Source organism: Sciurus vulgaris (assembly GCF_902686455.1).
Source record: "Sciurus vulgaris genome assembly, chromosome: 16".
Classification (NCBI taxonomy): domain Eukaryota; kingdom Metazoa; phylum Chordata; class Mammalia; order Rodentia; family Sciuridae; genus Sciurus; species Sciurus vulgaris.
This window is the reverse complement of record NC_136477.1, coordinates 31,301,529-31,314,726: the sequence shown is the minus strand read 5'-3', so window position 1 is coordinate 31,314,726 and position 13,198 is coordinate 31,301,529. Positions and strand designations below refer to the sequence as shown.

Sequence of the window (13,198 nt, the reverse complement as noted above, 5' to 3'; positions counted from 1 at the left end):
TGCCAACTCCCAAGTGTTCATCTCTAGCCTAGACTGATCTCTGAATTCAAACCTATATGTTGAACTGCTTTTGATGATCTTGAAGGCATCTCTAGCTTGACATAGGTAACAACACCACCACCTCCAAAACTATTCTTCCCCTAAATCTTCCCCCATCCAATATGATAAATATCACCATCTATCTCAGCTGCTCAAGCTCACAGTGTAGGAATTACATCCTAAATTTTCTTCTGTCCTACACAGATAGTTTTATTTTACCAACAATTTTTAGGTAAAAACTCCAAGTTAAATCTTTAAAAATTTTTCTAGTTGTAGATGGACACAACATCTTTATTTACTTTCTATGTGGTGCTGAGGACTGAACCCAGTGCCTCACGCATGCTAGGCAAGTGCTCTGCCACTGAGCTACAATCCCAGCCCCCAAGTTATATCTTAAATGCACCTATTTTTCTTTACCTTTGCTGCAACTTAAGACCAGTAAGACCAGACCAGTACCATCTCTGCCTATATTACCACAACCTCTTAACTGGCTTCCTTGCTTCATTCTGAACCTTCTTCCCTCCCTTCCAAACCACAAAGTGGACAATGCAATCTTCTTTTTTTAAAAAAAAAAATGCAATGGATCAATGGTTGCTGAAATCATAAATGAAAGACCAATGGGGAGCTTTATAAAGGATGAATTAGGCTGATAACAACTAAATCCATTGTCCAAGATTAACATCACAAAGAAAGACAATTAGACAATGTATGCCTCTGAAAGAAATCCAAAATATCACACAAAATACCACCTATGAAGTATCTGTATCAACAAAACAAAACTTCAAATTGGGACCTGATTTGAGCAAACCATTAGAATTTCCAGGGGCTGGGGTTGTAGCTCAGTGGTAGCGCACTTGCCTAGCACATGCGAGGCACCGGGTTCTGTCCTCACTCAGCACCACATAAATGAAATAAAGGTACTGTGTCCATCTACAACTGAAAAAATAAAATGTTAAAAAAAGAATTTTCAATTTTCAGGAAATATGGAAGATATATAACATTTTTAAAAGGGTGAAAAGCAGCATGGTGATACAATCAATAAAATCTAGTGTATGAAAAAAACTCTACCTAACAGACATTATTCTCTTCAACAAATAAAATGGCAAAAGAAAAAAGAGAGACAAATGCTTTGGATGAATAGATCCCTAATAGATATATCAACCAACTACAATAGTGAACCCTGTTGGAGTCCCAATGCAAACAAATTATTAAAAGATATTCATGAAAGTGAAAATCTGAACACCAACTATTTGATACTAAGGGGTTTTTATAGATGTGATAAATATACCATGATTGTATTTTTAATAGACACTTTCATTTTATACACATAAACGAGTACACATGCACATATATACACATACACACCTCAATCCAGCAAGATGATGGGGCTGGGGTAAAGATGGAATAAGAAAACAGATGGTCCCTGTTCGCTGATGACATGATTATATATTTAGAGGAACCTGGAAATTCCACCAGAAAACTCTTAGAACTCATAAGTGAATTCAGTAAAGTAGCAGGTTACAAGATCAATGCCCATAAATCCAACGCATTTTTATACATAAGTGATGAATCTTCAGAAAGAGAAATTAGGAAAACTACCCCATTCACAATAGCCTCGAAAAAAATAAAATACTTGGGAATCAATCTCACAAAAGAGGTGAAAGACCTCTACAATGAGAACTATACAACACTAAAGAAAGAAATTAAAGAACACCTTAGAAGATGGAAAGATCTTCCATGTTCTTGGATAGGAAGAATTAATATTGTCAAAATGGCCATACTACCTAAAGTGCTATACAAATTCAATGCAATTCCAATTAAAATCCCAATGACGTACCTTACAGAAATAGAGCAAGCAATTATGAAATTCATCTGGAAGAATAAGAAACCCAGAATAGCTAAAGCAATCCTTAGCAGGAAGAGTGAAACAGGGGGTATTGCAATACCAGATCTTGAACTCCACTACAAAGCAATAGTAACAAAAACGGCATGGTATCGGTACCAAAATAGAAAGGTAGATCAATGGTACAGAATAGAGGACACGGACACAAACCCAAATAAATACAATTTTCTCATACTAGACAAAGGTGCCAAAAATATGCAATGGAGAAAAGATAGCCTCTTCAACAAATGGTGCTGGGAGAATTGGAAATCCATATGCAACAGAATGAAACTAAACCCATATCTCTCACCATGCACGAAACTAAACTCAAAATGGATTAAGGACCTTGGAATCAGACCAGAGACCCTGCAGATTATAGAAGAAAAAGTAGGTCCAAATCTTCACCTTGTTGGTCTAGGATCAGACTTCCTTAACAGGACTCCCGTAGCACAAGAAATATAAGCTAGAATCAACTACTGGGATAGATTCAAACTAAAAAGCTTTCTCTCAGCAAAGGAAACTATCAGCAATGCGAAGAAAGAGCCTACAGAGTGGGAGAATATCTTTGCCAATCATACTTCAGATAGAGCACTAATCTCCAGAATCTATAAAGAACTCAAAAAACTTTACTCCAAGAATTCAAATAATCCAGTCGACAAATGGGCTAAGGAAATGAATAGACACTTCACAGAAGAAGATCTACAAGCAATCAACAAACATATGGAAAAATGTTCAACATCTCTAGTAATAAGAGAAATGCAAATCAAAACCACCCTAAGATTCCATCTCACCCCAATTAGAATGGCGATTATCAAGAATACGAGCAACAACAGGTGTTGGCGAGGATGTGGGGAGAAAGGTACACTCATACATTGCTGGTGGGGCTGCAAATTAGTGCAGCCACTCTGGAAAGCAGTGTGGAGATTCCTTAGAAAACTTGGAACGGACCCTCCATTTGACCCAGCTATCCCACTCGTTGGCCTATACCCAAAGGACTTAAAATCAGCATACTACAGAGATACAGCCACATCAATGTTCATAGCTGCTCAATTCACAATAGCCAGACTGTGGAACCAACCTAGATGCCCTTCAATTGATGAGTGGATAAAGAAACTGTGGCATATATATATACAATGGAATATTACTCAGCCATAAAGAATGATAAAATTATGGCATTTGCAGGCAAATGGATGAAATTGGAGAATATCATGCTACGTGAGATAAGCCAATCTCAAAAAGCCAAAGGACGAATGATATCGCTAATAAGTGGAGGATGACACATAATGGGGGGGAAGGAAGGGTTAGTGTTAGGGTTAGAGTTAGGGTTAGGGAGGGGGGCAAGTATGGAGGAAGAAAGTACTGTATAGAGGGTAAAGAGGGGTGGGAGGGGTGGGGGGAAGGGAAAAAATAACAGAATGAATCAAACAACATTACTCTATGTAAATTTATGATTACACAAATAGTATGCCTTTACGCCATGTACAAACAGAGAAACAACATGTATCCCATTTGTTTACAATAAAAAAAAAATAAAAAAAAACAAAAAAAAAGAACACAGATGGATTAAGACTGGCTATGTAGTGATAATTTCTTCAAGTTGAATGACAAGTAGTAATAAACATTCACTACAATATTATCTGTTCCTGGGTATGTTTGAATTTTTTTTGCTTAAAAAAGTAATAATTTTCACCACTTTGCTCCCTGCTTTTTAAAACCATATAATGGAACCCCAATAAAATAACCACATCATAAGAGCTAAGAAAGTGAGGTGGGGCTGGATGTGGTGACACACCAGTAATCCTAGCAGCTCAGGAGGCTGAGACAGGAGGATCACGAGTTCAAAGCCAGCCTCAGCAACTTAAGTGATGCCCTATGCAACTCTTTCTCTAAATAAAGAAAGTGAAGTAGGGCAGAGATATGTGAAATCGGCACCTAAAAGAAGGCAATAAATTCTCAAAAGATGCAAACTTTTATAAAAATTAAAGGTCATTAAGAAATAACAGACTGGGATTGTGGCTCAGCAGCAGAGCACTTGCCTAGCATGTGTGAGGCACTGGGTTCAATTCTCAGCACTGCCTATAAATAAAATAATGGTCCATCAACAACTAAAAAAAGAAAGAAAAGAAAGAAATAATACATCAAAGCTGCAACTTATTTCTAAGAAGCTGCCTAAAACAGCAGGGAATTGATCTACCTTGCAGAATGACACAGAAGTGACAATTTTTAAGCCAGAAGTACAGAAATAAATACAAGGAGTAACTAAAAATCTATGAAAAGATTTCATCGTTAAGTTCTTCCCTATCTCCAACTCAGGGAGCTCAATATACAAGTGTGCACATACACACTTGCATAAACATGTTTGTGTGCACACACATACATATGCATGATTTTGTAAAAATGGAACCACCGGGGCTGGGGATATAGCACATACCTCAGTTGGTAGAGTGCCTGCCTCGCAAGCACAAGGTCCTGGGTTCAATTCCCAGCACCACCACCAAAAAAAAAAAAAAAAAAAAAAAAAAGGAACCACCAGAAATGGAAAGAGAAACTTCTGAGAACCATTTAAACTTCTGTTTGCCAAAGTTAAAAGTTAATGGATGGTTTGGATGACAAAGTAAAGAGTATCTCTCAGAATATGGATTCAAAGAGAAAGATGAAAAACTCAAGAGAGAAGACAAAGCATAAAAGGCACAGCGAATCAACCCAAGAAGTCCAATGTGTGACTAATACCTATTCTGTAAGAAGAGACTAAAGCTCATACAGGAAGAAAATGTATCAAAAAAAAAAAATAGGAGAAAATTTCCCAGAGCTAAAGAATATCACAAGCCATCAAAAGTAAGAATCAAGTGGCAAAAATTTAAAATGTATTAAATTTAAACTAAAATTTTCAGAATTATTAAAAATTGAAAATTCAAGTGCTTCAAAATAAGATAATAGTTAAATTTTAACATTCATACAAAGATGCTATTCTCAGCAATTGTTTACAAAAATAAAGTTGATTCCATACAAAGTTTAGGAGAGCCCAATAAATTTGATAAGGTCCCTTAAAATATCTAGGTAAATATAATTGATTAAAACTATATTTGAGGGGCTGGCGTATAGCTCAGTGGCAGAGCACTTGCCTAGCAGGTGTGGGGCACTGGGTTCAATCCTCAGCACCACATAAAAACAAACAAATGAAGGCATTCTGAAAATCTACAACTACAAAATTAAAAAACAAAATATTTGAAGCCAGGTGTATACCTGCAATCCTAGTGATTCAGGAGACTGAGACAGGAATATTGCAAATCTGAGACCAACCTCAGGAACGCAGCAAGGCCAGGTTTCAATATAAAAATAAAAAGGACTGGGAATGATGCTCAGTGGTGAAGAGCCTCTGGGTTCACTCCCCAGAACAAAACTACCACACACATAAATAAAAATCTTTATCTTTTTTAAAGAAGTGCTTTAAAAATTCAAAACCTTCAACAGTTCAAAGCAGTAAACAGACAATGACAATTTACACTATCATCTGGATTTAATAAAATTAAATAACAGCATGTCACGATAACCATTATATCAAACTGATTATCATGAGACTCATAGTAAGGTCTATTTAGAACCTTTACAAACTCTATTCACTTTGGCACCTAAACCTTCAACACAGTTATAATCTGATTATAATATCCCTTAAAATCATTAACTGAAACCAGGCACCATGGTGGTACGTGTTTGTAATCCCAGCTACTTGGGAGGTTGAGGCAGGGATTCAAGGCCAGCCTGGGTAATTTAGCAAGACCCTATCTCAAAACAAAAATAAAAAGGACTGAGAATATAGTTTAGTGGTACAGCGACCCTGGGTTCAATCCTGAGTGTGGTGAAAAGAAAGGAAGAAAGAAAATCAACTGTACCACACTACAAGTACAAAAAAAAAGAAAAAAAGATATAAATATTTCCTTGAAGATCCAAGTCCATTAGCAACATCAAATTTGAGATATGATGCTACTGGTGCCTAATATTTTGCACCCAATGGGTAAATAGGACTACCTCAAGAAAGTTATTATTTATTTAAAGGTACAGCATATGTGACTAGATGCCCCTAATACAGACCTAAACCATAGGATGATTGGTCAAGGCTTTCAATCTCTAAGACAAGGAGCTGCTATAGGGTAGCTTTATTTTAATCACTGGCTCTTTTCAATTTTTGTTATTTGCTATTTATTGCCTATACTGCTGCTACTGCCCAATCTTTTGCCCCTTGTAATTTACTTTTTTTTTCTTATAGACTCTTTTTACCCCTAACATTTGTACTTAAAAACAAAAACAAAAACAGGAACAACAACAACGAAAAAGTTTCAAGAAGGTTTGAGGACTAGGCATGTGTCTCACTGATTTTGTATGAGGCCCTGGTATTACCAAAAAAAAAAAAAAAAAAAAAAAAAAAAAAAAAGGTTTGGCCTTTTATGTCAGTAAGTCAAAAGATGTATTTTCCTGTAATTTAAATTACCTAATCCTAATGTATCACAAAGAATATACAAGACATGGAAGAAGAAAGATCTAATCAGCATTAATTTCTTTTTTAAAATTTTAGATGTAGATGGACACAATATCTTTATTTTTTTTAATGTAGTGCTGAGGATTGAATCCAGTGCCTCACACACACTAGAAAATCGTTCTACCATTGAGCCACAACCCCAGCCCCAGCATCAATTTCTTGCTAAATCAAGTTTTATGTCAGTTTGCAGCAGTCCCAGAAGCCAGGGGATCCCACAAAAGGTTGGCCTTGTTTTTTTGTTTTGCTTTTTGTTTTTGGGGTGCTGGGGACTGAACCCAGGGCCTTGTGCTTGCAAGGCAAGCACTCTACCTACTGAGCTATATCCCCAGCCCTAGAAAGCCATGTTTATTCCATCACTTGCATATATTTTTAAAGACTCATTTTAGGAATAATAGATTGTGTTGAAATGTTAAGTTTAGAAACAGTCTATTTGCAACAAAATCTTATTTCTTTCCAGTCATTCTGTAGCAACAACAAAAGGCCAAATTCCTCTCTCACGCTTTTGAGGCAGATTGCAGGGCTCAGCATCACATAATAATCCTACAGGTTTTTAACCCTATTTGCTTTGACTGCCCAGAGTTATACACAATCGAGTGACTATTTGGTTTTATACCCCTGAGTAAGAATGAAGACAACAAAACTAAAAAGCACCCCAAAGCCAACCAACAATTCTTCTAAGTTTTAGCAATCACAGTGCTTCATAAATCTGTTTACCAAAAAAGAAAACTGCTGAACAAATCTTTTACATAACCTTGGAGTTAAACTTACATGACATATTCCACAGATAATAGATCACCAACTATAATACATAAAGAGCAACTATAAATCACAAAAGAAGTCTAAGGGGTTGAGGTTGTGACTCAGGGGTAGAGCGCTTGCCTCGCATGTGTGAGGAACTGGGTTTGATTCTCAGCACAGCGTATAAATAAATGAATAAAACAAAGGTCCAACAACAACCAAAAAAAAAGCCTAAGAACCAAAAAATTAGCTAAGGATACCAAAAGGCAATCTACAGAAAAGAAATATATAATCAAATATATAAAGACAACCAACTTTATCAGAAAGCCAAGGTGATTTATAAAGGGTGAGATAGTCTGCACACATCAAATTGGCAAATTTTTAAAAGATTAATAATAAGAACTGCAAAAAATGTAGGATAATAGGCACTACTGGTGGAAATTTTGATAAAAAACTCTTGGAGCAAATGATTATAGTTAACACAAATTAAAATAAAAACTTTGATAAAGAAATGCCACTTTCAGGCTATTTTAAGAAATACATGTGTATGTATACAAACACATACAGTTTATGCAAAAAGTGTTTACCTCAAAATCATCTACAAGAATTATATATGGAAATAATCTGAACTTCCATAAAAGATTAACTGATTATGATACATTCTTATAATAGAATACTATACAACAGTTTAAACAAATGAGGCAGAGTAACACATGATGGCATTTAAAAAAAATCTCCATGGCATACTGAGTTGACATTGGAAATGATAAAAATATATTCAGAATATCATGTTATTTAAACACAGTCAAAACAAAACCACTTATTTTGATAATGTGTGAATTAAGGCACAATAAAAAAGTAATGAAAAAACTGGGAATGGTGGCATATGCTTGTAATCCCAGCATTCAGGAAGCTGAGGCAGGAGGATCATAAGCTTGAGGCCAGTCTCAGCATCTCAGGGCCCTAAGCAATTTAGGAACACCCTGTCTCAAAAAATAAAAAGGTCTGGGGATGTGACTCAGTGGTTAAACACCCCCTAGGTTCAATTCCCAGAACCAAAAATAAAACAAAACAAAACAACACACTCCACTGAAATAAAGATGCTCACCTCTGTTTATACCTAGGCTTGGGGCTTAGAGGTGTTTCTGAAGGGGTTTTTGTTTTATCATCATTATTTGAATGTTGAAAAGGAGACGATATTTCATACTGTCTGTAATTATAATTTAAAAATAAGAGGTCATAAAACTTAAGATTAATGTAATCTACTTGATATATATGCTCACATGATTCTGGTATGGTACATGTGCATTATATGTAAGAAAAACTAATATGCAGAGGAGTGTATATCGAACTTTTAAGAACTATAAATCCCATAGCCCGTTACTACAAATATGCATTTATTGTTTTGATTTTTAAATATTTATACAAATATATTATCTAACAAAAGTAATTATTTTAAAGAAGAAAATTAGTTGAAAGGTTACCCTCTAAGCTTGTGATTGTTACTTTGATTTAAAAAAAAAAATCAATACATTTCTAAATTGTCTGGATGTATTTATATATTATTTGAAAAAAGGAAAACTAAGTAAATCTACACAGCTAGCCAATGAACCTAAAGTGTTTAAGAGAATGATATCTGGATCCGGTCCAAATCAAATACAACATTTAGAGATGCCTGAAAATTAAGGTTGGTTGGTTTGTGTTTTTTAAAGGAAAGAAACTTGGCAATATCCTTAACTATATAAGAACTTAATTTTGCCTTAAAATTAAGTAGTAAAATTGCACTCTTATTTATTTCCATAAGGTCATATAAAAAGTTACATAAATTCTTGAAATAAATTCTTGGAATAAATAATAACAATGTGCAAAACCAAATTTTCTAAATTTCCATTTGAATGTATGTAATAGTTTAAATGACTGTCTACCAATACCATCATTTTGGTGAGTTTACATCCTATTGGGCATAGCTCCAAGGAGACAAACTCCTTAGATAAAAGAGGTCATTATATAGTCCGAAGAAGACTGAAATTGTTAAGAGTTAAAACATCCAAATACAAGCAAGTCTTCCTGAGGAGCCTAGTATAAAAAATGCAAAGCATTTTTTGAGAAACTTCATAGTCCCCTTTGTACACATCTCTCATACTGGTGTGATCACAAAATATACCTCTAAGCATCTTAACAAAAGGTTTAACACTGGGGAAAAAAAGATTCAAGGATTAAGTGTTATAAAGAACAATATCACATGCTCATTAGGGACTTTAGATTTGGTCTAGTTTGTTTTCTCTGTCTGGATCTGGGACATATCTTCAGCAAGCCTCAGTTTCCTAATCTGTGAAATGGAAATACCAAAATACTCTGTACACTTCACAGAGTGATCTATACCTGAGTTAAAATATTTTAAGTACATGAAAGTCTTTTGCAAACTATAAAGCACTGTAGAAATGTTTTTACAATTATCCTTACCAAAATAAAAATACTGAAAAAATCAATTTTAATTAAATTAAATCCTGTAGAGAATTCTTAAAAGGCTATTTTCTGGAGAACTGTTTACTAGATACACTGACAAATCACAAGCATATTAATTAAAATAGTGTCCATGGCAAGCCATTTTGCTTCTTTAAATATTTGATTAGCACAGAATTCTACTTGTATCAAATACAACAGGAAAGATGCCAAGCTAGCTAATCAAATCTTCCTGCCAAAATCTGTCATTCTTCCAAAGGCCATGTTCTCCCTTCAAAGCTTTTGCATACATTCCACGTTTCTTCCAATATTCCTTCGTATCTAACACCAAAGACTGAAGGCTTGCTTAGATTGCAAGGTAAATTTGTCACCTTCTGTTTGCAAGATCCCATACAGACACATCAAGTGAATAAAGATACCAAATGACAAGCATACACATGCATATATGTACACACAAGCGTACACACACATACGCAAACACATAAATGTCCTTCATTCTTTAGGGAGAAATACGTTTCTTAATAGCAAATGATCGTCACCTTAAAAGGAAGTGTATAACACAGCAAAAGAGGAAAAATAAATCTTACTCACCATCTCCCATAGCCATTCAGATGGTCCAGGGAGCTCTCCCAAACCAAGAGGTCAAACAGCACAGCAAATAAGTGTTGCTCAGTGCCTGCGCCACTGGGCTCGGCCTGCAGCCTGCATACACCCGGAGCACTGTGTGACCCAGGCCGCGCTGCAGCTCTGCACCGCAATAGCCAACAGCTGCTACTCCACTTCAAAATAAAAGTCTGGGGTCTTGCTGAAAACCCTCATTTATTTAGCAGAGCCTAGCAGGGCTTGATCAAGATTATTCTTTAACTGTACATATGGTATTAGATAGAGGTGGTGATGTTTCTCCTTGTATTGGCTGCCTGAAATTTAATCTAAGAAAAGCTCCGGGAGTCAATAAATGCCATCCCACTGGGGGACTTTTAATGCAATCATCAAAACACAAGGCATGTGTTCAGCAATCATTTTCTGCTTCCCTAAAGATACCCATGTAATCAGTAGCAATCACATGATCGGATTGATTAACTGATTTGCACCTTTTTAAGAAGGTTTTCATCCCTTTGTCATTACCTTTTAATATTTACAACAGAAGACTGCTAGAAGTACACAAACAGGAATAGCCCAGTTTCCATGATTAACTGCTTTCATTATGCAGGAAGCATTTCTGGCTGCCGTAAACAAATCACGTCAAAGGCAGCCCATCAAAGGCTGCTCTGTGTGGGGACAACAGGGCCACACGAAACAAAGCTTGCTTCTGGTGGAAACAGAACCTAGCCAGTGCGCAGCTGCAGGAGCGCAGAGCACCCTCTATCCAAGCTGCACAACCATCAGCATGTTATCAAGCTCTAAGGCAGTCCTGGGGTTCATGGTCCCAGACAGATATGTTTTTAAGTCAGCCTAAAAAAAGAACTGCTATGCTTTTCACTAAATGGTACATTATAAAAATAAACAAAAATAAACTGGAAGTTACCAAGTATCAAGGTAATTACAAAGCCTAAGGTCCATGCTTTATTTTATGGCTAGTCTCTAGCCATAGTTTCTAGCAACTATTTCAAACAGAGAAACTGGAAAATACTTAACCATGATTACATACCAAACTGTGTGAGGTCCTATACACACACTAAGCAAATCAGAATTATGTAGTATTTTTCACAGTGAAAAAAAGACTCACAGTCGGAGTCCCCAACACTGCTGATGATTACATCTTGGTTGGTATAGGATATTGTCTAGAAAGCTCTATGATGATACTAGACTCTGCCATAATCACAGAGAGCCTCCAAATTTCAGTTTTTTTCCTTCCTACTGGGGTAGTGTTGCCTCCTTTCAGTCACAATCTGATTAATTTCAGTTTCAGTTCCTTCTAATTCTGCACTTCGGGACTAACTTAACTTTTGTAATATGAGAAATAAAGTCATGCTTGAAAAATCCTCAAAACATTAAAAAAAACAAACCACATTTCTCACTATTTCTAAATTAAATGATAACACTCAAAGTTTTGATGATAAAATTTACTTAGTCTTCTTGAGTGTGCTGAACTAATGCTTTGGAAAATCAAGTCAAAGAATTCAATCAGAACTTAAAAGTACCGATATGGCAATTATGAAAAGAATTGGAGGTGAAAGTATGAGATGTAAAAGTTATGTATCAGGACATACATGAGGAAAGAGGAGGCTGAAGATGGAGAAAAAAGTAGAGACTAATTCCCTGAATAATAAATGTATATAAGTGTTAGGCATGTCATTCCCAATCACCATGTCCCTCTCTAGTCTAAAATCCTTTATGGGCATCCTACTTCTAGAAACCCATCAAAACTCCTATCACCACCTAACAAAGCTATTATGCTATGGTTCCTACTTACCTGTCCAACTACATCTCATACACAGTCTCCCCTCCAGTCCATCCTGGGCTTCAGGTATCCTGGCCTCTCTCTATTCTTCAAATTTACCAGTCCATTTCCATCTTTGAACTTTTATGGTCACTGTTTTCTCTGCCCAAAGTGTTTTTGTACCATTTATCCCAAGCCTGACTCATTCTAATTTATCAGGTCTCAATGCAAATGTCACCTCTGGGAGGCTTATGCCACAATCCTAACTAAAGTTTCTAACTAGAGTGATATACCAAATTATGATCTCAGTATCCTATTTTCTTCCTTAATGACTGTTTAGATAACTTTTAGCTATAATGGCTCTAAAAATTTACACTACCTTTAAAACAAATCCTATGGGTTTTTTAAAATCTGTATTTAGTAAAATGACTTTTCCAATCACAAATACTGTAAACCAATACAATATAAGATGTGAAATGTTTCATTATTATGTCTTCAGGCAAAGACATACAAAAAAATTTATTTACCATAAGTTTATGGTCACAGAACAGCATGTGAAAATTTTGAAATGTGTGCCATGTTTCTATGAACCCAAAATAATTTGCTTTGTATAAGTACACCAAGTGAGAGAGAGGGGCAGCATCTTCAATTGTTCTTCATTTTGTTGTGCACATGAACTATTGCCATAGGTTTTTCATGCTGAGCCTCTATTTTGCCCTAAAATGTTTTCCTATTCTATAATTTTATTTTACAGTGTTAGTTGAAGTTAGAAATAAAATTGTACCAACAAAGGACTGAAGTTTTGTAGGAAAAAATTGTGCAGAAATTTAAAAAGAAAACTGAATTAAACATCATTGCATTACTTTATGCACAAACTATTTGTCTTCCAATTGTCACAAAAATTTGTTTTCAGAGCACAACTGACATTTATCTACCTATGAAAATTACTCAAGTATCTTGGGTTAGAATGAAACACAACATAGTTTTTCTCATTAATATTAGTGACAATATTTTTTTTTCATTTAATGGTCTCCCACTTGGTAGCAAGAAATTTAGGAATAATTAAAATTTGTTCAATAAGGAATAGTTGTATTTCTTCTGCTACCCACTGTAACCACATTATATCTCTACTTATTTACTTATTTATGATTCTATCTCCCTC

The 13,198-nt window shown here is 35.4% G+C and overlaps 1 protein-coding gene across 28 annotated transcripts in view; it reads right to left on the bottom strand.

Annotated features, from left to right (window-relative positions):
- Positions 1-13,198, bottom strand: part of CLASP2 (cytoplasmic linker associated protein 2) — a 196,918-nt gene that overhangs the window by 138,501 nt on the left and 45,219 nt on the right. The window contains exon 1 of one of the 28 annotated variants that reach the window (XM_079114206.1): positions 10,248-10,413. The exons of the other annotated variants lie outside the window; for them this stretch is intronic. Coding sequence (XP_078970332.1) covers positions 10,248-10,263 — 16 coding nt within the window. The 5' untranslated portion in view covers positions 10,264-10,413. Of the gene's footprint in view, positions 1-10,247; positions 10,414-13,198 lie in introns of those variants that run through there. 28 annotated transcript variants of the gene reach the window in all.